The sequence below is a fragment of the Leptonotus elevatus genome, chromosome 5, assembly GCF_054856555.1.
Source record: "Leptonotus elevatus isolate MCC_2025b chromosome 5, RoL_Lele_1.0, whole genome shotgun sequence".
Lineage (NCBI taxonomy): Eukaryota > Metazoa > Chordata > Actinopteri > Syngnathiformes > Syngnathidae > Leptonotus > Leptonotus elevatus.
This window is the reverse complement of record NC_141243.1, coordinates 8,795,911-8,818,924: the sequence shown is the minus strand read 5'-3', so window position 1 is coordinate 8,818,924 and position 23,014 is coordinate 8,795,911. Positions and strand designations below refer to the sequence as shown.

The following is a 23,014-nucleotide window of genomic DNA, read 5'->3' as shown; positions in this document are numbered from 1 at the left end:
TTCGTCGGTTTCCTCAACAAGCCAACCAACCACAGCAACAAACTGTTCCGGTGTGTGAGCGTGTGGGACAAAAACTGCGAGTTCTTGCCCCAGACAAGAAAGAACCCCTCGAACCGACCACCTTCCCTCCGCTCGCGTCGACCCGGGACGTCGCTGCCTGGTTCCGGTGTGCTTTCAGGCGGAGAGACTGTGAAGAAGAAAAGCCCCAGTGCTAGCCCCACTGAAGGCTGTTTTTACTTCCACCCCACCGTGGCTTGTCGGAAGGCGGGGAATACGAAGCGACGTGTTGCCTGGACGCCCCTTTTCGAACATTTTGGACTCGCTTAAGCTGAAAGGGCGTTTTCGTCCAAGTCTGGTCGTGTTGTTGGGACTGCACAGCGGTTGTACATGGATTATCTGGTGAGTAAATGTGTCAAAATGGAGTGGCGTTGGCTGCTTTCTGCCCTCCAGGATGACGCCTTTTGACGTTGCTGTTTTTGAAATGAGGGGGTCGCCCAGGTATGCTACAACTGTGTGTGTGGGGGGGATCCTGATGCTAATGAGCTAAGTCAACCAGACACTCTTGTACTATGTTGTTTAGATGTGCTCCAGGTGTAATTAATTTTCGGACCACTTTTTACATTTGCACGCTACATTTGAGGGGATCTGTGGAGAGGATCCTGATATGAATTCACCCCAGAACCAGCCATTGTTTACATCACATCATTTACGTACACCATTGTTTACAGTAAACCATGTGTTTTATGTAATGGTGCATTGACATATGCGATCACTTCGTTCCGTGACTACGGTAGTAACTCACAACACTCGAAGTGTGAATAATCCGATTACGAAATTGGGTTTCTAAATCAGGAAAAAATAGCACTCTGTAATCGTGTACTTTATAAAAGTATAACATAATTTCTTGATTACCCCTGAAAAGGCGACATCGGTCTTGATGAGTTTTTATTTTCTGGTTAATTAAAGGTTTTGGTCGATTGATTTAGAATATGAAGAATTAAATAGTTTGTGCATCAATATTTAATGCTACAATTCATTGCATTTTCATACAGTCATGCAGACACAAATGAAGAATAGTCAGAAGTTAGTCCATAAACTGTTATAAGTATTCATTTTGACAGAGGATAAATATTAGGGGTGTGAATTGCCTAGTACCTGGCGATTCGATTCGTATCACAATTCATAGGTCACGATTCGATACCGATTAATCCCGATACGAATCTATAAATGGATTATTGCGATTATTTTTTTTGTACTCAAATTAAAAAAAATACTCATCAGTAAACTTGTACATGTACACTGTAAGATTTGTATGAAAATGTATTTATTTATCTGAAAATTCAGGCTTATAATTGAGCCACTGCATTTAACAAACAGGTTGCAGTCTGTTTCATGTTTGAACAGCATTGAAATAAAAATAATAAGGCATAATGTTCTATTAATATAACATTCTTCCATGCTTAATGTGTGAATCCTAACCCTAAATACGACATTTTGTTGAATATTCCCATAAAAAATTGATGTTTAAAAATCGATTCGGCCGCATATCGAATCGATTTGAGAATTGCGTGCTGTAATATCGCGATATATTGCCGAATCGATTTTTTCTAACACCCCTAATAAATATGTGCTTGTGAGTTGAGATGCAACGATTAATCGACAACTAATTGATTAGAAAATAAATCGATAAAATCAATTAATTGTTATTAAATAACCTTGTTTAATTTAAAATGATCAAAACCATTAGTTTTACACTCTCAAAAGTAAATGTTAAATTTCTGTAGACCTCCATGAAATCAGACTGATTATCTGGTGTTGAATTAAAAATAAGACATTTGCAAATGCATGCTTTCAATTTGGAAAAGAATGATCAACATTTTTGCCCATTTTCTGACATGTTTATGGACCAAACCAGTAACTGAATCTTTGTCTGGGCCTTTTCTGCACTGTCAATTTCAAATAATGTTTGTTAGCATGGAAGTAAGTAGAAAATTCATTTTGACTTCTGATTCTACATTTTGGAGTCTGTACTCTGTACTTTCTTTTTCAAACTACTGAGGTTGAATCAGTACTTCTATTTTATCAGTCTTTTTTTTAAAACAAGATATACCTCTATTTCAGAACTTAGTGTAAGTACTTTTTACACCTCTGCATGTTAACAACTAAAGGTGGACTCTCAAAATTGGCGTCATATGTTAGTTAGGCTGCTTTCATCCACTCACCTGTACATCACTCACATGGCTGTTTGTTATGAATAGCCTGTGACCAAAACAAATTGTATTTACAGTGCAGTCAGTAGTATCGTTAGCTTGAGTCGTAGGTGGCTTGGATGTGGTGGTGGTAGCGGCGGGGTATGGGGGGGTTGAGCCTTTTGCCTCTGATGGGAAGGGTGCTGCTGAGCTTAAACAGTGCAACAATAGACAGGAAGCAGAGGAAAATAATAACACAGACATTGTTGTTGTCGTCGTCCTTTAGAGAGGCCAAATGCAGAGGAATAGCTTATAACAAGATGCACATGCAACCAATATGGAACTAAATGGATTGCGATGCCCATCCATCCAATTTCTATTGGGCTTGTCCTCATTTTGGTCGCGGGTGAGCTGGCGCTTAGCCCAGCTGACTTTGGGCGAGAGGTGTGGTACATCCTGGCCTGGTCGCCAGTCAGTCGCAGGACAAATATAGACAAATGACCATTCACACTCACACACAGACTGAGATCCACCCATTTTCTATTACGTGTATCCTCATTTAGGGTTGTTGGTAGACAAACAGGCGTCCACATTCTCATTCGCAAGTAGATTGCGCAGATTCTGATGATCTGATTAAAGCAGGACAATTGTTCTATTGGTTTAACAATTTGACAGTGGTTAGACAATGTGACGTAACTTGAGGAATTTGAGTAAAAATGCTCTTTATGATATGGTCTATGCAGCCCTACCAGTCTTAAATTGGATTATAATTGCGTTTGTGGAATAAGAATTAAGCAGCAAAATCACACATTTTTAGCCATCTCAGTGGGCGGCCATTTTGCTACTTGCTGTCAACTGAAAATTACATCACAGTGCTCAAGTAACAATCAATTGCGGCTCACCTGGATTCTGGGTTTGGTCATGTGAGTTCGCAAAAATGAGATTATAGCTCCGTATAGAAATGTAAAAGTGTTGAAATGCATCCCAAATCAAGATTGACACTTTTCTACAGAAATAGCCACTCTCATTTCTGGGGTCAGCATTCCAGGGTACTGGAGGCCAAGTAGCGAATGCTCAGGAACGTGCTGACTCTTTAAATAACTACAAGGAAGAAAAAAAAACCATTTGGCATTTATTTCTAATTGCAAATATTGTGTACTGTGTAGTTGTATGGAGAAATTTGGTAGTTACATGGTGAGCAAAGTGTTAAAAGGGACCACACAACTCGGCATTGATCAGAGAAGAATTTGCTGCTAGCTGTTGCCATGATACAGCCCTCCTAAATCACAAGTCCACCAAGCGGCCGGACACGACCTGGCAGCGCACTGGACGCTCGTCTAGTGTGAGACGGAGCCAGCCTATGACGGTGTGAGGTTTGACTGTCCACTAATCTGGAATGTTTGCAACGCTTGATTGATTCATACCACAGCCGTTTCGTTGCATTGTGTGCTTCTGGTTGGGGGACTATTCACTGCCCTGAGGCTATGCTTTGAAAAAAAAAAAGAAGATGTTTGCACATTATTTATCTGCTCCACATTGTCCTGTCTTCCATTTTTTTCAAATGCAATTTTCTGTGTTGTACAGAAGCCACTTCGGCCTTGTTCAGACTGGCAGCCCAAATCCGATTTTTAGCCCGTCCAGATTGAATGTGGATGGCTCTTGTGTCGTCTGAACAGTCACAAAGCACATGAAATCCGATTTTTGCGGGACAGATTGAAACCGCATGCGGGTGGTAGTTTCATATCCAATTTGGACAGGAAGCGTCTCATTCTGATCAGCTCGAAACGGATTTGACTGACCTGACGTCACTATGCGTGCAAAACCAATGCGCCCGCACTGTCCATATCCAATCGGTTCGCTGCCCGGCTGTTTCCTCGCAGTCACTCGCCTTGACGGCTCCACTGCCCCGTCGGTTCCTGTCTTGCTCAACCGGAAACACGGTGACAGTTTACGTTACTTGCGCTGAAGTCGGTCTCGCTACACCATCGGAGCTTCACATGCGCAACCGGAAGTAGCGAAATAGTGCCCGGTCGGAGCCATAGGCACACGGTCGTTAAAAAAATAAATGAATAAAAAGAAAAGAAAACCGCTTAACGCTCTTGCGAGGAACGGGAAGTACGGAGCGGTAAACAGCGTCACATGACGCCGTTGCTACAGCAACCTGTCAGATGGGTCAATAATGTGGCTCAGTCTGAACAGGGCCAGATCGGATTTGGAAAGTTGCTAAAAACAGTGTGGACAGTCAGCCCTAAAAACTGGATTTGAGGAGGAATCCGATTTGCCTGCAGTCTGAACGCAGCCTTAAGTGTTTATGAAAACACACAATGACAAAGTTAAGCGTGCTTAAAAGATAGTGATTGGGAGGAGTTAGAAGGCGTACAGTGGAAAGATTTGTGACAAAAGCATAATTTATGAATATCTGATTTTCATCGACTTGTGTTTTCATATAGTGAATTCCATATTTTTGTACTTGTCCCAGGAGAGTTGAACCACAAAACTCAGTAATCCATCCATCCTGCATTTGAGGCACACAGCAGTAAATGGATAACGCCTCCGTTTAACTATGAACAAAGGGAAACTGTCACGATAGTTAAATGCTCTCCAGAGGTTGTTTATTTTAGCCACATGACTGCTCCTTGGATCCCCGAGTGAAATGTCCTGCTCTGCACATAACCCGCAGGAATGCTTTGCTCCACAAAATTCGGTGAAACTTCCAAGGTCGAACACAGTCCGTGCACTTTTTTTTTATTGGCTTTATTGAGCAAACGCGAGAAAACAAACGCATAATAAGCACGTCCATTCACAAGCTGTGGATGGCCTCAAGTAACTAAACGCGTAGATTGGCTAAAGGGTTGGCCAGTTAACAGCCAGCCGACTCTATCCTCTCATTTGCTGACGCCCGCATCACGCACCAGATCAGGCCCCACCTTTTAAGTCACAGCAGAGTACGAGGATCGTGACCCCAAGTGCACCCCATGTAGCTTGTAGCCCTCGTCGCGTTGGCCATATTATACTGAACAGCGAGGACAAAGACTTGTCTACCACTTTGTGGTTGTAAATAACAAGAAAAATGGAGGTTCCCTAACTTAGGAGTGACCTTGGTTTTATGAGTTTTTCCAGATATGAGCCCTTGCTCGGCTGGTTTTTGCTTTGACTTGTGAGCAAAAATATGAGAGCGTAGCGCTGAACTGGTGTTAGCGTACTTCCCAACAAGCACATTTGGAAGATGGTGAACAATTCTTCACAAAAGGGACCAAGTGCTTGCTTTGAGCTGTTTATTAGGTCTCAGTGTAATTCCAAAGTAGCTGAAAACGAGTCTGCTAGTGATAGTCTTAACAATGAACTTAATTGTATGACTGTAGAGTATATAAGCCTTATTTGAAATGTCTTCCTGGTCACTTTGAGTGTGATTCATTGCCTGAGTTTCAGTTCAGTTCCCACTCAGTGACGTGAGGTTCAATGCTTGTCTGTTTCTATTTTATGTGTTTTGAGATTGACCAGTCCAGGGTGTAGCCTGCATTTGGCCCAAACTCAGTGGGCATATATGCTTCCAGTTCACTGCAGCCCTCAACAGAAAATGGATGGATGGATGTTTCTCCTTTTCAAACGCAAACATTCATTTAAAGATCCTCGAGGCATGCCACGCTGAGCTCCACAAGTGAAAAGTAATAAATGGACCTTCTAAGATGAGTAGACAAGACATACTTTGAAATATGATGCTGCCTCTACAGCTCCGGTCCGGGGGGGCCGCAGTCCTGCAGGTTTTGGAGGTTTCCCTCTTTCAACACAAGCTGATTTCAATCAGCAGAATCGTTATCAGGCTTATGCAGAGCTTGCTGATGAGCTGATCGTATATCAACTGTGTTGGAGAACGGAAACATCCAAAACCTGCAGGACTGCGGCCCTCCAGGACCGGAGTTTGACACCTATGCATTACACCATCACGTCATTTTCGCGTCATTTTTGATCACCCAGAAAAATACACCGGTAATATCGTAGAAGGCATGATATGGGAACTAATTATTAAAATTTTCAGAGATGCTGCTGGCCCTGCACGTTCTGTTTTTATTTGAAATTAAGATAAGTACAATTTTTACTTCAGATATTTTTACATTTTGGAAAGCTTTATTTACTGTAGAAGACAATAGAGAGCTGTTTACTTAAGTTTTTATTTACTTTTAAAAACATGCTATTGCCCCTTAGATTTTTAAAACAAAGATGTCAATTGACAAAGTTGTCATATTATAAACATATTCTTAAAAATTCATAACATTTAAAAGCTGTAGTTTGTATTTTTTTTTCTTCAAATTTTGATGCCAATATGTTCCCTTTAAAAAAAATTAACATCTGCTCCAAATATCGGTTATCGGTGTCCTTGACTACTAATAATCAGTATCGGCCCTGAAAAAAACATATTGGTTTATCTCTATTGTTTATTTTCAATCACTTAACCAGATTGGACACACTAAAGTGGCTTTACCTGTTCTCTCATTGGTCCACAGCCTCTGGCTGTTATGTCAAATTACCAGTCCAACATTCCTGGAGCCAATTCTGGAGTTTTGGCTGCATGTTTGTGTGCTGCTGCCGCGTGCATCTGCAGAGGCTCCCTCAGCCTCAAGTCTTGACCTGGCAATAAAGAGAGGATTTATGGGCTTTGATGATGCTATCATCATAATTGAAAGCGGGCACTTTTATATTGTTCTTTAAAATATTGATAGGCCATCACACAAAATTTTTGTTTGTCTTTTTTGTGTGTAATTGCAGCCATTTGTTAGAGTTGTGACTACTGCAGGGCACATTTATTTATTGTGAATGAATGTTTTCTCAGTGGTTCATTTTTCTGCGAGTCAGCTAAATCACTGAAGTAATGCATCTTATTTATACTTTATTTTAAAAGACAAAAGAGAAAAACCATTGAACTTACTGAACTATCTTGTCAGATGAAAACTTGCTAACTTTAACATGATCTGCTGTACTATCTGTGTCATAACCGAGATCTTGAGATAACCAATTTTATCTGTTGAAACAGAATGAATGATTCACATTAGATAAGCTTCATATGTTTTCACAAATTAGAACACAAATGACAGAACTGTGGGCCATGCCTATACACTGCTCTTGAAACCATAGTGGAACTCTGAGATTGAACAAAAAAAAAAGTGACTTTACCATCTGTATCATTATTACATCACTGTTTACTACAGTAAGGACCAGAAAAGCTGTCTGGACACTGCACAGATTCAAATAAGTGCTGGATTAATTACAGTCAATCTATTATTAGGTTTGGGCCCATACAGAAAGAATTCTTGATGGCGCTTCTGAATTTTTGTGCATTTTTTTGTTCAGTATCCCAAGTGTATTTCCATAGGGGTGATAGTGGGCATTTAGCAGCCAATAGTGGCGACTGTCACTCGACATCTGAGCTGAATCAGCACCATGTTGACTCACTTGACTCCCCATATACCACCACTGCAAACGCCAGTGTTTCCTTTATCCTCCTCACACACACACACACACGCACACACACACAAGAGCAGTGTTTTCTAACTACTATAGACAGTATGGAGTGTGTAGGTGTGTAATAGTGACTAATCCAATTTGTGGTCTTATTCTGGATCTCTAGTTGTCACTGAGTCCTTAATCTTTGTGGCAAGGTTTCTTGCTCTGTTTTTCATTCATCCTTGTGACAATTTCATGCACTTTCAATTTCTCATGAATGAATATGGCGAGCAAACACAAGGCAAGCTTCATTCCGGCCCCTCCGCCAAAGCGAAACGGCAGACGCGTGTTGTTGCCCCGACGCCGTTGAGCTCAGCGACTCCCGATCCGCCTCCATCCATTCACTCACTCAGGGAGGCTTGGCTTGCGTGTTGCCGTGGGATACGCCTGTTGCTCAGCACAATGTCGGAGCACATGCAGCTCTCCCTTGCCTTGTGCAGAATTGGGCTTTACAGGGTAAGAAACATTCCCAAAAATACTGCAGTCGTTGCACCAGAGAGATTTTCTTGCGTTGGGCATGCTTGGATGTGCGTTGTGAGTTTCATCATGGTGGATTTCATCGCGTGTTTTCAAGCAAGCGTTGACCAACTGTGGCTGTTGCCTGGCCACTGAATGGAGTGTTTGCTGTGTTTCATGTATGCCGGTCACACTTAGCAGGAACCAGAGGATGTCATGTCAGTGCTGTAGAGTTTCATGTTGAGTCTATGAATGTGCACGGCGCTACCAATAAGCGGATATTTTTGAGTTAGGCTTGTTTTGGTGCCATTTTCGCCATATGAAAGAAATACTAATGATATTTGAAATATTTTATGCTAACGTCTGTCAGTTTTAATCTACCCACAGGCCACAGCTGGTCGCTACTGTTCCCTGTTATTCCCAAAAGCAGGGGTGTGTAAGGGAGTGCTATATGCTCTCATGGGTCATATGTAGCCCACAGGCTTTAGGTTCCCCACCACTGCCTTAAAACAATCTTAAGAGTAAAAAAAAAAAAATCGATATTATTCTAACAATTTAAATGCAACATGAGCTGATGAGCAGTGAGCCTCTTTGCGCCTATTAATACCACGTCTCACACATGACTCATCCCCTCAGTCGCACTTGAATCGAATGTGTGGGAACACCACAGATAAACGTTGGGTTGGGTTTATTGTACGTCGGTTTTGCTGAGCCCTCTTTGTTTATTCTCATACAGGCAGATGCACTTGACAAAGTTGACAACCTAGTCATAGGGGACCTCATCCTATAGTAGAGCTTTTTGTGGCCTTGATTGGGCGCAAGATTTTAATAAGCGGCTTGCTTGTTAGATTTAATGATGATTGTTCACTGAATTTGGGCTGCCTGCAGCTATTGATTATTTTTAAAACAGAGTATTCCGCTTATTATTCGGGATGGGCGAGTACCAATACCATGTATCTGTATCCTAAACTTTATAAATCATCAGTGTTTTTCAGACTGCTTCCTCTGCCGTTGTGCTACTTCATTTCTACACAGAGTGCTGCGTCTGTCTCTAGCAACTGTAGTTTTTTTTTCTTCAACCCAGTTTACACATACATTCTATGACTAACAAATGAAGATTAAGGGAACTGTATCAACGATGGGGTATGGTGTCTAACGCAAATAAGCATTTACGGTGGCGCTGCTTGAGCCAGGAGCGTGGATGTAACCATCATACGTTACACTTCATTACACCATACATCCGTAAAAATGTGTTTTACAATCTGATTTTTCAAATGGTATTCTTCCCTCGATAGTTGTTTTGTTTTATCTTAAAATGATTTTTTAAATCATTTTCAATAGGTAAGGGGGTAGGAATCAGAATTGTGCGACTAGCACCATGCAGTTTAAATCCAACCCAAGAGACACAACTTGACTGCTCAGACAGTACATTCAAGACATTTATGTTCCACTTAAGTCCTGTGACATGCATTTATTTGGACACTCAAAAAAAAGAAAGATCAAGCAGAAAATTTTTCTTTAGTGGTTAAAAAATATATAGTTTTTATTGGTTTTATGACATTAAGTTAAAAATGACTCTGATTATGCTTCAGTGTTGGTGATGTGTAGAGGTTCCATTGCAGTGAGAAGACTACTTATTTACCAAAAGGGCTCAACAATTATTTAGTTCAGCAGGTGATTGATGAGCAGCAAAGCAGCTTTTGCGATTGTGACTTTTTATATTTCAAACCCAAGGCTCAACATGCTGACAGCAGTCAGATTTTGTCTAAATCTTTGCGGGTTAATGGTCCTACCAGGCACGCTGTGGTCAATTCATTATGTCATTAATGGGCTGGAAAATTACCTTTCAGACCCACCCCCCCAAATCCTTCACTTCGAAAGTCTCAAGGCTTGTTCGTGCTTTGCTGAAAAACAAACCCAGCAGAGTGTGCATACCGGAATGGCCCAATTAAAGCGAAAACGCACCCTGGAAGTTGCACGTCACAGCACCTTACAGCAGATAAGCTGCTTCAGCTTCTCAAAGCTAAAAGAGATCATTTTGTACTGGGTGTGTGTATCTTAGTCCTGTAATTGCAACAAAATGAACAAGATGATTCTTATGTCTTTGTTTGACCATTAACAGCCGTAAGCAGTGATCTGTAGAAGAATATGCACTTAGTGCATAAATATTGCATATAGTGTTACTAATTTATGCATTTTTAACATTATTCCTATAGAACGGAACTGAAATAAGTTAATTGGTGTGCAACCGTGCATGTGTATGTTAAAAAAAGAGGCCCCTGCATAAAAACAGTTGTATCGACATCGGCAAGTACTAACAAGTAACATGCCGATACCATTATTTCCATTATTTCGACGCTAATATAGGACTTTGGCACGATATTCACTTATGTGTGACATGTTCACTGTATGTCGAGCCAAGATATCCCATTGGCCCTTGAATGCTCTGAACCAATGGCGGGGCAGCTTTTTCATGTCGAAAAAAAAAAAAGACTAGGTATCGTTAAGTATCGGCATCGGCCAATACTGCAAAACTGGGTGTCGGAATCGGTATCGAAGGCCCAAAAAAAAAAACGGTATCGGAACAACACTACTTTTTACTCATTTGAAACACAAAAAATAGAAAAATGAATACTTGTAAAATTGCTATAACAGCCCTTTTCCACAACACAGCCACAATCGAACATTTAGGCTGGCCACTGAACTGGATAGTTGCCCGCCAAAAATAATAATAAAAAATACGCTTGGCGATTCTTTATCATGCTTTGCTGGGTTCAACGTCAAAGGCACAGTTGGCTATATGCTTTATTTACGGCTTTGATTCAGTAATTTTGTGGGATCTCTGTATCAGAGGCTAGTGTGCTAATGCTAAGTGTATATTGTAGAAGCAGACATTGGACAGGAGCTTTTTGCAGCTTCAAATCCAAACAAGCGTAGCTTATAGTCTTTATAGAGTTCTTGTTTTTCTGTTACATCTTGTAAAAAAATTACTCTCATCTAAGAAGCAAAACAGTCTTGTGTTTACTGTGAGGCAACTCGGGAAGTGCTATTTTTAGCTCTCTTATCTTGCTATACTCAGGTATTTGGTGTAATCCTCTCATCTTATTAAGACTTTACCTCATGGCAGAATAATATGAACTTTAAACTACGACATGTTGAAAGGGCACACTGGTATAGATCAAATGTGTACAAGGAATACGCTTGTGCGGGAGTCGTAAATGTGGAAGGTGCATTGTTTAGTTTAGGTTAGGTTTGTTATGTCACAGGAAGTTATATTTTTGTACTGTAAACTCAGCTGTGCTCACATAGTGTGGGACCAACTTATATTTCCACTGGCTTCCGTCCTTTTCTAAAGCAGGATGGGAGCAGCCATTGGGCCACCCCGGGCCATAAGTCTCCCACACTTGAAACTGCATGGTGGGATGTTGATTGAAAGGTCACTCACCCACTATCTTGTACTGGTTTCCTTAAACCCGAATGCCAAGCTTTACTGGTTTGTTTTGTTGCGTCAAGGTCGTTTTTCGGAAGGAATTCTGGTCTGCTTGTTTGGGAAAAAACAATGGAAAACTTCCTGTTTGATGGCTAACCAAAGGGAGCGATACCACATCGGCCTTTTGTGAACTTTGTATACTAGGAACTGGGGCGTAGTAAAGCGTGTCATAATGTCTATGTGTTAAAGCCAAATAGAACAACTATTGTACAAAAAAATGGACTGATTTTTCTCTCTCTCATTTCTTCACTTTGTTACATTCTCTGTATCCTTGTAATGTGGCCAAACGATCAATACACCCATCAAACCATGTCAATTTGCCAGTCTGCCAAAGAAAAACACGTTAGACCACAATACTCCCTCATTCCATTTATTTGACATGTACTAGTAGTAGTAGTAGTAGTAGTAGTAGAGTCTGATTCAATGTAGGTGAAAATCTGATCTCAATGTAACAAATGTCAACAAATGTATCCAAAACAAACACAGAACTAAAACATTTTGGGTTTTTTTTATAAGAAAAATTGAATGGATAATACAGGATTTAATATAAACATTTAATAGTGACGTAATAAAATAGAATGTAAAGAATTGACATATTAGCTCATTTCGCCTATTGCACAAACATACAGATATGCATTGAGAAGTCTCAGCTGCTCAGTAAGATGCGGCAATATAGTGGTTCTTTGCAGAGGATAAAGAATATATGCCCGCGAGTATTGTTATATAATCTGCCAACACGTGTTGTTGCACAGTGTTTTAAGTATTGGTTGCTTGAAGTTAGCCTGTCTATGGTGTTTCCCATGATGTTTTACCATTAAGCTAGTGCACATTAAGGCACAGTTGCTTGGTTGTTGTTTTTTTCCCCTTTGTTTAATCTTTAGTTTGATAGTAAACATACCAATGGGAAATAATGTCATAATTTGCTTGGCAGTTTTTGCCTTTGTAATAGAATAAGAAGCTCTTCCTCGTAGGCTTTCGTTGTAACGTGCGACGGGGCGTCTTTCTGCGTTAGTGACAGACAGTGAGTCAAAAATAAACATTTTCACACGGAGCTCAGGGCCTCAAGCGTCTTGTCATAGCCAGAGATTGTGATAAGCGAGCGGGTCCAAGAGCCCGATACTTATCCAAGTCTTAGGGCCTCTTTTTATTTTTGCTTCTTTTGGCTGCCAGTCATTGCCATCATGTGAACTTTGTGTGGACGTGCATCAAATTGGATTTGATTAAAAATTGTGATTATTCACATTTCTTTGGGGTGGGGAAAAAGGCAGTTGTCTTTCATTAACAAAAATATGTTTCTTTTCAGTGTTCTACCTTAATAGTGGCCCGGTGCCGTCGGGCCACTTGAAGTTCACTGACGCTGTCAGGCCAATAGAAATGTCATAATATGATGAAATCAACACCTTCTAGCATTTTTTAAAAGAAAATATTTAATATTTTGAGTTTTACCCATTTACACTGATCAGTTATCATTGATCTTTTTTACCACACTGGTTCAGATTACAAGTTAAGGAAACCTATAAGGCAGCGTCACTATACAGAGTCCATTCTGGATAATTCATGTATGTGTATTGCTTGATTACATTTAGTAAATATAATTAAGATGTTTTTTCTCCCCGCACAGTGAATCAGATTTCTTTCTTCTTTTGGAGTACTTGTGCACACTCTCACCTTCTTGTGGTCAAATCATAGAGAGATTTGTGCTATATGAGAGGGTGGGGTAGGGGATTTATGGATTAATGTTCATTTGTGGCTGCTGACACACACACACACACACACGCCCACACACACGTGCCCCCCCCCCCACACACACACATACGCACACACAAAAATGAGATTACATTTTTGTGTTGGTTAGAGTTTCTAATCCAACACACATTAATCCGATCCACACATGGAAATAGTATCTCCAAAAACTGACTTCAATAAAATAGGAAATACGGAATACATACAAGGACTCCAACGTAACAATCATGCTCCAATTACTATTCGTGACTGACGGCTCAACTTTCAATAGAGATAAACTACTGTACAGCAGCTGATCTTGTCATTGTCATAGAAAGAGCAATGGCGCCCTCTATTGGTATTAAAGCTGAAACGCTTTAGTCATTGCATAGTTTGTCAATGGTGCTGACAAAAAAAACTTTGCCTAAATATATTTTTTTGTTTCAAAATATAGCAAAAGTATCTATGGTTATTGTGAATATATATATATATATATATATATATATATATATATTCTCATTTTCTCTATTTATATTTTGAATCGAACTATAGAAATAAATGAACTTTCGTATGATATTGTAATTCATTGAGATGCACCTCAAATTGTAAAAGAGTACTGTTTGTGCTATTCTCACCAACACATTTTCTGTAGATTGTCATGTTACTTACAAAATAATATTCATTCTTAAATTTTTTTTTTTGCTTTCTAAGAAGGGAAAGTTAACACCACTTGCAGTTTAATTAGTTTATTTAGTAAACCAATTTGGTCATCTCATCATCATTACTTCCGGATTTTCATCACTTCATGAGCACAGTCAGGACAACACAGGCTTGGTAATAGCCTTACCTGCCTGATCCGCGGCAAGATAAAATATTTGAGAATTTTACCAACATCTAAAAAAAGAAAAGAAAAGATGGACGTCAAGTATTGTCGTTTTCATTTAAGTACACCAAAAGCGCTAAATTGTGGTTGTTCTTGAAAGCGGCTCTGGATGTTTGCTCAGCCTACCTTATGTCACAAGTGGAGAAACTTGGGGTAGTTATTATGTAAAAGTGGAAGTGCAGAACAGCTTTCTCCCAGACACATTTTCATATTCATATTTTTCTGATTTATTTTAATTTCACACTTGGGTTGTCACGCAGCCCAGAGACCCAACTATTGCAAGCAATTAAAAAGTCAATTTTCTGTAAATTTCAAAAAAATCAGTTTGAAAGTACATGGTGAAATTCCTTCTTGCGTCCTATGGGTAGAGCCAAAGAGTTGCTGATCAGGTCTCAAATCAGACAAGTGAACGTCCAAGAAAAGACAGTGATGACTATTTGTTACCCGCTACCTCAGCACTAGCCATCATCTTATATAGTGTTGCATTATTTTATTGCTTTATATCTTGCCTGAGCAGATACTTACGACTGAGGTTTGTTTGTATGAGCATTAAAAACAACCATGATCCTAAATGGAGTTATGACAAACGTGTGGCCAGTTAACGGCATATTATAAGTGCAGTGTTTTTGTGGTATTTTGAGACATGTGTGTGTCAACCAGCAGATCAAAGAGGCACACATTTTCAGTGAAATTACAATCTGCTTTAATTGTGCACAGCCCTTTGTACCTCTTAAAACAAATAGTTTCTGTGAACAGCGGCCAGGACATGTTGAAACATTTCAAGCATTTATTATAAGCACTTGTTTGCCTGGACTCCATTTACTTGTTCTCACTTTAGAGGCCACTTAAAATGTTTTTTTATTTTTTATTATTTATTTTTATTATTATTATTTTTTACCCAACTCTGGCTCCATTTGTATGCCCAAATATTTTGATATCCTCCACTTTGAGTTAGGAAAGATCCAAACAGTTAGTGCTGCCTGTGAGTCTTTTCAGTGATATCAGATAAATGCCCTTCTACATTTCACACTGCTCGCCCAGCGTCTGGGCGACATTTGAGTCAGAGTAGGAAAGCGCTTATGTTCCAAATGTGCTCTTCAAGAGGCTTTGTAGTGGGATGTAGCAATATGGCAAAAAAATAAAATAATCAAATCCAATTAGATTTGTAAAAGTGACCCCAAGGCGAGGTGAGGTAACCTCAGCATTATATTTTCATTTTGGAAGCACATAGCTCGGGTCAAAAGTGTCGATAAAATCCCCGCTTTTACAATTTACCAGGCCAGGGCCCGCCTTTTAAAGCCACATATGTTCAAAGTCAAAGATACTACAGTGTAGAACGAGAGCATGGTTGACTCCAAGTGGACAACAAATAATATCGGCACCTCACATGCACATTTTTATTGATATTGGTATTGTTGTTAGTACTGCAAACTATTTTCAAAAGGTTGCTAAATCGATAAGATAATTGGTAAAGTACTCGTCTTGAAATATTTGATAGCTCAGCCCTAGATTGGAGCACTATCATGTGCTTTCAGTTGCCCAGTATGTCATTGTCTATTACTTTTGATCGCACAATTGATCTCTTTATAAGGCCAGCATCTGGACATTTATGTCATTTTTTTCCTGAGAAGGGGTTCAGGTACATGTCAATTGTAGCCTTAAAAAATAAATAAATCCTTCAATGGGTCATCTGGATGCTGTGTCTGGGGAGGCGGCACCAGGAAAATTGAACTGTGCGCATCACAGTTTGGCCTGTGATGGATCATGGCACAGTTGACCTCTGTTCTTTCCTGTGTTTTTGACTCAATAAATGTTTCCCTCTGTGCTCGCTCATTCGCATAAAGAATTATCTGTGGTTTCACTACTTCCAGACACACGTGTTCATCAGCCTTGGCGCTTTAAACTCTGTGTACACATGTGCTCTTTTTTCTGGTGTCCAACCTCAGTTCCGCTTTAGTGTTTTTTGTTATTTCTCTGAAGTCTTTGTGTCATGTCTCATGTTTTTTCTCAAATAGAGTGCAAATGATACATGGAAGTATTAAAATACGTTAAGATCCTGTGACGTTCATGGTAAATGTTTTCGCAGTTTCTTTTTTAAATACAAATGTTATGTTCATAATTGTTCATAACTAGAACTGGACAATTAATTGATAATCAAATTTGAGACAGGCCAATAAAAAAAAATCTAACTTAATTAATTGATTAATCGATACATTTTCATACATTGTCATAATATCAAAGGATTATGCTTAGGAACTTCCAATTCTGTTTTATCATATATGTCAACCATGATGTGAACTACTTCATGGTAATGATTTTGGGACATCCAGTAGGTGGCATCGTAATACAAAGAAAGCATCAGTTCAAGCGATGCAGCACTCTACTAGTAACCACAAACACTAAATTGTTATTGTGTAAAAATTGGCTGTTTTGGTTTACTTTCTCTTCTTTGCTTATTTATATCTGTATACATAAAAGAAAGTCAAGGGAACTTGGTTACCTCTTTGAGCAAGCACATCCAAGTAGGACCATTAAGTCAAACACTGAGGGATTATGGTTGTTGTTGATTTTGTTTTTGCAGTCAAATGTTTTCCTTGGCTGTCACTGCTCGAAGATGGCTTCTCTCACACGTTCGCTACACGTACAAACTGTGACGTTGACACATGTTTTTAATACACACTAATTTTGATCACCGGAAATTATTACTTTAATGAAAGTGTCATGTGCATGTTAGAACAGAAATCAGCGTAGGCGTATGTAACAATAGTGGTCATAGTTGATAAAACATGCTTGATGTTCCTATTGAAGATGAGCCAGACATGTTCTGCAGCTGTCTACATTCTGGGCTTGTTTGTTTTCCTTTCTGTGCAGATTATACAAATTGGCTGTGAGAATTTAGACTGAGTGATGACAGTGATGACATTATTAACAGCATTATTATGTTAATGTGTCTCAATATTTGCTGAATTCGGCCAACTTGTCCTAAAATGCCAAAGGGGATTGACTTGTGCATGTGCAATTGTGGCATTACCCTGTGGTATTATGGGAAAATACCGTGTGGCATTATGGGGGAAAATGTGATGTTTTTAGCATTTGACTTGCATTTTACCAATACGTTCGAACGACTTTGCAGTACATTGCAACGACATAACCTATTCAAAACTGTTTACTCCACATTGACTCTTCCGTACTGGTGTATGTGACTCAATGGTACATAAAGGTGGTGGACCGCTGAGCTAGCACCCTCGTTTTTGAGTTAACTACAAACAAGCATTCACTCATAGTCGTAGTATTCTAATAAAATGACTTTTATTTGATGTAGGTTTTTTTGTTATTTTTTATTTACTGCTACCACATGGCGAATAACAAGAAAATAAATGCAGTGTGAAAAGGCCTTCATGCGTGTCTCCAGGATTTCCGGGCAGCCTTGGATGTCGGTGAATCAAGCATCCCACTCTTTCCCAGGTTACACGCTGTGGGTATGTCAAAAGTCTAGACTTGAGAATCCGCATCGATAAAAAACAAAATACAGACAAGTTCAGGAATCTGTCTTTGGGTGCCACCATAACCACGAGAGAATGTCATTCCTACAAAAATCGCAATGCTACTGCTCGTACCAGCCAGGTACACTGAATTTAGTTTTTGAGTAGTCGTCTCATTTGTTTTTTGCAGAAAATTACATATGGTATGGAATTCGTCTGTGCCAAAAATGTCCAACACATCAACGGCACAGAATAACTTTGCCTACAAGGTCACACGGGCAGCGCATCATGAAAATATCACAGCGTGCTCACAGTCGAGCTCTGCGTCCATCGTCTGTTCTTACGTGCGCATCTGGAACGTGTCTGTCTGGTACTCATTTTCTGTTACGCAAGTACATTTAGTGTGTTGTTTGTTAGAACTGAGCACTTTATTTGCGAGTTTGGGAAAATAAAGTCAACAACAGGCCAGGGCGACTTTAAATGTGGTGTGTAAAACATACAATGCTTCTTCTCCATTACTCAGAAGTAAACCGGTTGAATCAGATGGAGGGCTGAGCGGGAGCTGCCTAAATTAGCCCCTATAGCAGTTGTCTACACAATAAATGGAGAGAACCCCTCTTAATAGTTGACTAACAATGTACCTGATCTACACTCCAGCCTGTTCTATGCAATCCAGCAGAGATACAGTCACAAGGGCCTATCAGGTGACATTGGATTCATGGTTTGGAGTAGACCCAACTGAGGGGCCCAAGGCGTGCCATTATTAATTACTGATGGCTGCCCGGCCGCAGAGAGTCATGGGGCCATTGACATCACATGTGTGGAGAGGCAGAAGAGCAAAAGGCCTGTCATTACCATCACTCCAAAACAATGGCCGAATTTGCCTGTCATGCATTTTATTTGCCTAATTGACTGTTTTGATGCACTTTTTCGACCTCATTTTTGTTGTGGAGGAGGCGCCCATGCCCTCCCACACGGCAGGTCTTGATGAGGAGAACTTGGTGGGCTTTCAGCCTCACCCAGCAAGAATCTTCCGGAGGTTCTTTGATGGCAAGAAAAGCCACTGGAGATCTCAGGGGCCTCGTTGGCCTCCATTGATGTATGGACACCATAACACAGTTTGGATTCTTCTTGACAAGTAGTGAGTGAGGAGCAAAAATAACGTATGAAAGGCGGGACAGCGCATATGTGGGATATGGTGGGTATGCATCTCCCATGCATTTTGTCTATGTGAGGAGGCAATGAAAGGGTGAGGCCATGGACTCATACTGGGTCTCCTAATTTGCATAATTAACTGTTGACACTAACTGTGCTTAATGAAGGCCTATTGAAGTCATTGACCCTTCTACACAGCCAGCCCCTGGGAATGAGACACAGGCTCCTCCGGCAAAGGTTAAAACAATGTGTCTGCTTAGTTTCTGACAAAGAATCATGCTCCATGCGAAACGACCTCCCATTTCCCACATACTGTCACGTCCATTATGATTGTTATCATTCACATTCGACAGACTTCTGTTACTCGTTAGGACGTTTTCAGCTTTTGCATCTGAACATAGTCAGAGTAGATGTATACTCTGTCAGAATCACTATAAAGTGTCTCACCAGAATCGCTATTATCATGAAAATAAGGAAACTGAGGTCTTATTGTAAGTGGCCTAACATTTTCATACATACCAGTACAATGATAAATCTAAAATATTTCATTATTGACTACAAGTTACTTGATAAAATGAGTCAGGTTGATCATTTATTCTGTTTTAATAATCATATTAAACACTTTGCATGTGTTCCTGAAATTGCTGTCCACACTGTCATTATGGGCTATCTGCCCCAATGAGAAGCTCGCTATTGTTTTCAGTGTCATAACAACCAGCATGTTGTCATGCTCCAATTGAGGTTAAAAGCGTGGATAGTTGCAGAATAAATATTTACACTATAATCTTCCAACATATTTTTTTCTGTAGTGTCCACTCAGTCATTGTAAAATGTGAATTTATATATTAAAAAACGTAACACACTTAAACAGTACACATCCAGTTTGTTCCTAAGTGAAAGTCTACCATGTGCTCATTAAATGCTAACATTAGCCAAAAATGTCCACCCTGTCAGAAAGTTTGTATGTAACAGTATAGTATATTATCTACCTGCAGTGAATTTTTTGAAAAATACTGGGAGCTTGACCAATCTACATTTCTAACTGCGTAACATATTCTAATAAAGTGAATATGAAGTTCAATGGAAAATTTCAACTTGTGTGTGAAGTAGGGACGTATCAAAGGCCTTAATGGTGATACACACTTTCTATACTTGCTTTTCAAGATTGATATTGGACAATATTTTTATTGACTGTGTAAATCAAAGGATATACTCATCATTAGTTATATTCAATGGGATGGATAAATCACTGTGTTCGGAATTTCTCTTTCAATGCAAGTGTCATAATAGAGCAGAATAATGAGTATTGCATCATTGAGGTTTTCGTTGATGTTGCTCAACTTCCCATAGTTGACATCATGTTTTTCTTTAGACGGCAAACAAGTTGAGACTTAAGGCCAGACATCATTTATACAACATGCTAACCCCCCCCTATAGCAGTTGCACATTTATGGAGTGCATATAGGCCAGCTACTTCGCATGAATAAAGTATGTCACATGAAAAACAAAACCCGTGGGATTACTGTTGGATTTTTACCTTGTACTGTAGTTTGTTGCTGTTGGGGAATGGGCATCGAATATAAGACAAGCGTGGGAGCAGCATTAATTTTTGGTTAATAAAACACCAGAAATGAACTCACACCATTGTACAATGGATGTGTGTTGTGAAGAGAGGAAACTACTTTTGCGCTGGGGGATCTTTTAAGACATGTCTATCATCCCCACTTAAAGCCTCAAAATAGGCTCTTATGAAAAGTTATGTTTGTATCTGCCCTAATTGCTCACAGTATCAATATCTGCTTTTGCTTTGGGCCAACAAGCTTTTAACAGAGATGTTATTCAAACACTTGAATAATTTGATAGTGTTTTTGTGTAGTTTGCCTGTAGTACAAATCACATGCAAGATGTCTTTCCAGAAAGACAAGCCAATGACATTCTGGTCCACTTTCATGAACGTCAACATGCTTAGCAATAGGAAACGGTAATGGTGAAATCGGTTAATTGCAAAATATGCCCCAGTTAGTTACTGTTTTTAATTTGATTGTTTTAGTTGTGTGTCTTTAAAAAAAAAAAAAAAAAAAACTTAGATAATACTGTATATTAATTGATGATTGCAAAGATATAACAAATACATTTGAAAACATACATTCTATATTAGTAGTAGTTTAACTGTAGTATTCGTTCTTGTAAGTTTATAATAATGTGCCATAGTTTTGTAGCGATAGTTGTGTTATATTACATTTTGTTCACTTATCGTGTCAATTAGAGACTGGTCGGTGTGGACAAACCATGCTTCTCCGATACAATATGATATACGGATTAGTGTCTTCTATTTGAAGAATCAAACATGTGTCGTATCCAACAAGGACTTTTTTTTAATGCCCCGGTAATTGAAAAGGCTTTCCCAGATTGTGGGTCCTACTCATTCAGTGCTATTCTCTATGTGTAAAAACAGATTTATTGTTCACTTGGTCCCCATCAGGTCTTTTTTGTCTCAGAGGGGCCTAGAAATAGTTGATGGGGCTGGCTCTTTCATATTTAATGACAGTGTCCTCTAGCAGGAAACTTTCCCACACTTGTTTCAGTGAGAATGGGGGCCCAAAGATGAGTTTTTATCAAAATTTAGTTTGTCATCTCAAGATGCCATATGAAAATGTGCTATAACTGATGTAAATGGGACAAGTAACCACCCCATCCACCCTTTTAATGTCTATGAGTTGGGGCTCCCTGCACCCCCCTCGGTTCTTGCACACTGGTTTCTGGGCGTTCAAAAGGGGGCCCCTCAAGCTTTGATCCTCTATATGGGTATGGAAAAACATCTTTTTGCCCTACAGTTTGCCTACGAAACCAAAGTTTTTGCCGCCATATGCTAATGCAGCCGAGCTAATCACCCTTTCCAATTACAAGATTTATATACCATAATGGTGCCCTGTGGCTCCCCTCCATTCTGTGCCCCCCCCTTACCTCCCCTCCGGATGTCCCACAGAGCAAAGGTGTCTTCTGTCTTTGAATGCAGCTGCCATGCCACCACCTCAGCCTCCTGCTTTCTTGTACAAAAAAGGGGGGCAGCATGAAAACAGTCCTTGGGTGGGCCCCTTAATGCGCGCCCCCCTCCTGTCCTAATGTACTTTTGCAGAAACACACTGTTCCTGCCAGGTAGGCTCCAGACAGATAAATGTGTCGGGCGGGGTGGGTGTTGGAAGCAGGCTACAGCTCCTCTATTAATTTCTACCATTTAAAGACTGGTAGAAAGTGAATTATGAGATTTGTTTTTAAATACATTATAGATACATATTTGAAGATAATTGCTGAAAAATGGGAAAAGACTGGTAACTATGCAACACTGAGTTGTGTAGCTAAAGCCTTAAACAGTTTTTCACTATCTGAGTTTTCATTATTTATTTATTTTTCTAAAAAAAAAAAAATGGCACTATAGTCTCCTACTCTTGAGCACCTTCCTTTCCATCCTTTCCTTTCCATTCCTTACTATCTTTGGTAGTTTGCCACAATTGTAAAATACTTAGTTATTATTACGAGGCCCATTAATACCAAATAGCATGCAGTTAACTAGTTAGCTATTCCTACAACCCAAAAGTGCAGCTTCCGTGAATGCCCCAATTAACAAAACAGCACAGTGTTGTTATTTAAATTTTCCAAGCGAGGAGGTGACACCATGGAGACTGTCCACCAGCCAAGAGGAAGCATGTTAGCTGGTGAGTAGCGCCTCTTGTTGCAGCATGGGAACCCTATGATGACCCGTTGGGAATTATTCCAGACACCAGCCATTTCGTGGTCTGATTTGTGTGGATCTAGCATGTAGGTGGGGTGTGTTTAGCATTGGGTGGCTGTGGCTCAGTTGGTAGAGCGGGTTGTCAAGTGACCTAAACGTCGCCAGTTCAAATTCTGGCTTGGATTGACTGCTGTTGAGGTGTCCTTGGGCAAGACACTGACTCCCAATTTGCTACCAGTGGGCCTGGCAGTGAGGTTTTTGTAAAGCGCTTTAGACAGCATATTGTGGAGATAAAGCGCAATATAAGTGCAGACCTGTCATGAACATAAATATTGTAGCGAATTCTTGTGCAATTTCCATTAAATGGCGCATTAGCGCCCTCTACACATTTTAATGAAGCATTCCCGA

General features: G+C 39.9%; 1 protein-coding gene across 3 annotated transcripts in view; it reads left to right on the top strand.

Annotated features, from left to right (window-relative positions):
- arl15a (ADP-ribosylation factor-like 15a) overlaps positions 1-23,014 on the top strand; it is a 95,406-nt gene continuing 72,392 nt past the window's right edge. For 2 of the 3 annotated variants that reach the window (XR_015094807.1, XM_086075569.1), the window contains exon 1: positions 7,852-8,144. Coding sequence is in view for 2 of the 3 variants with exons in the window: in XM_086075569.1 (XP_085931695.1) it covers positions 7,884-8,144 (261 nt within the window). In the remaining variant the exon portion in view is untranslated. Of the gene's footprint in view, positions 400-7,851; positions 8,145-23,014 lie in introns of those variants that run through there. The other variant, XM_086075570.1, reaches the window with a different exon arrangement.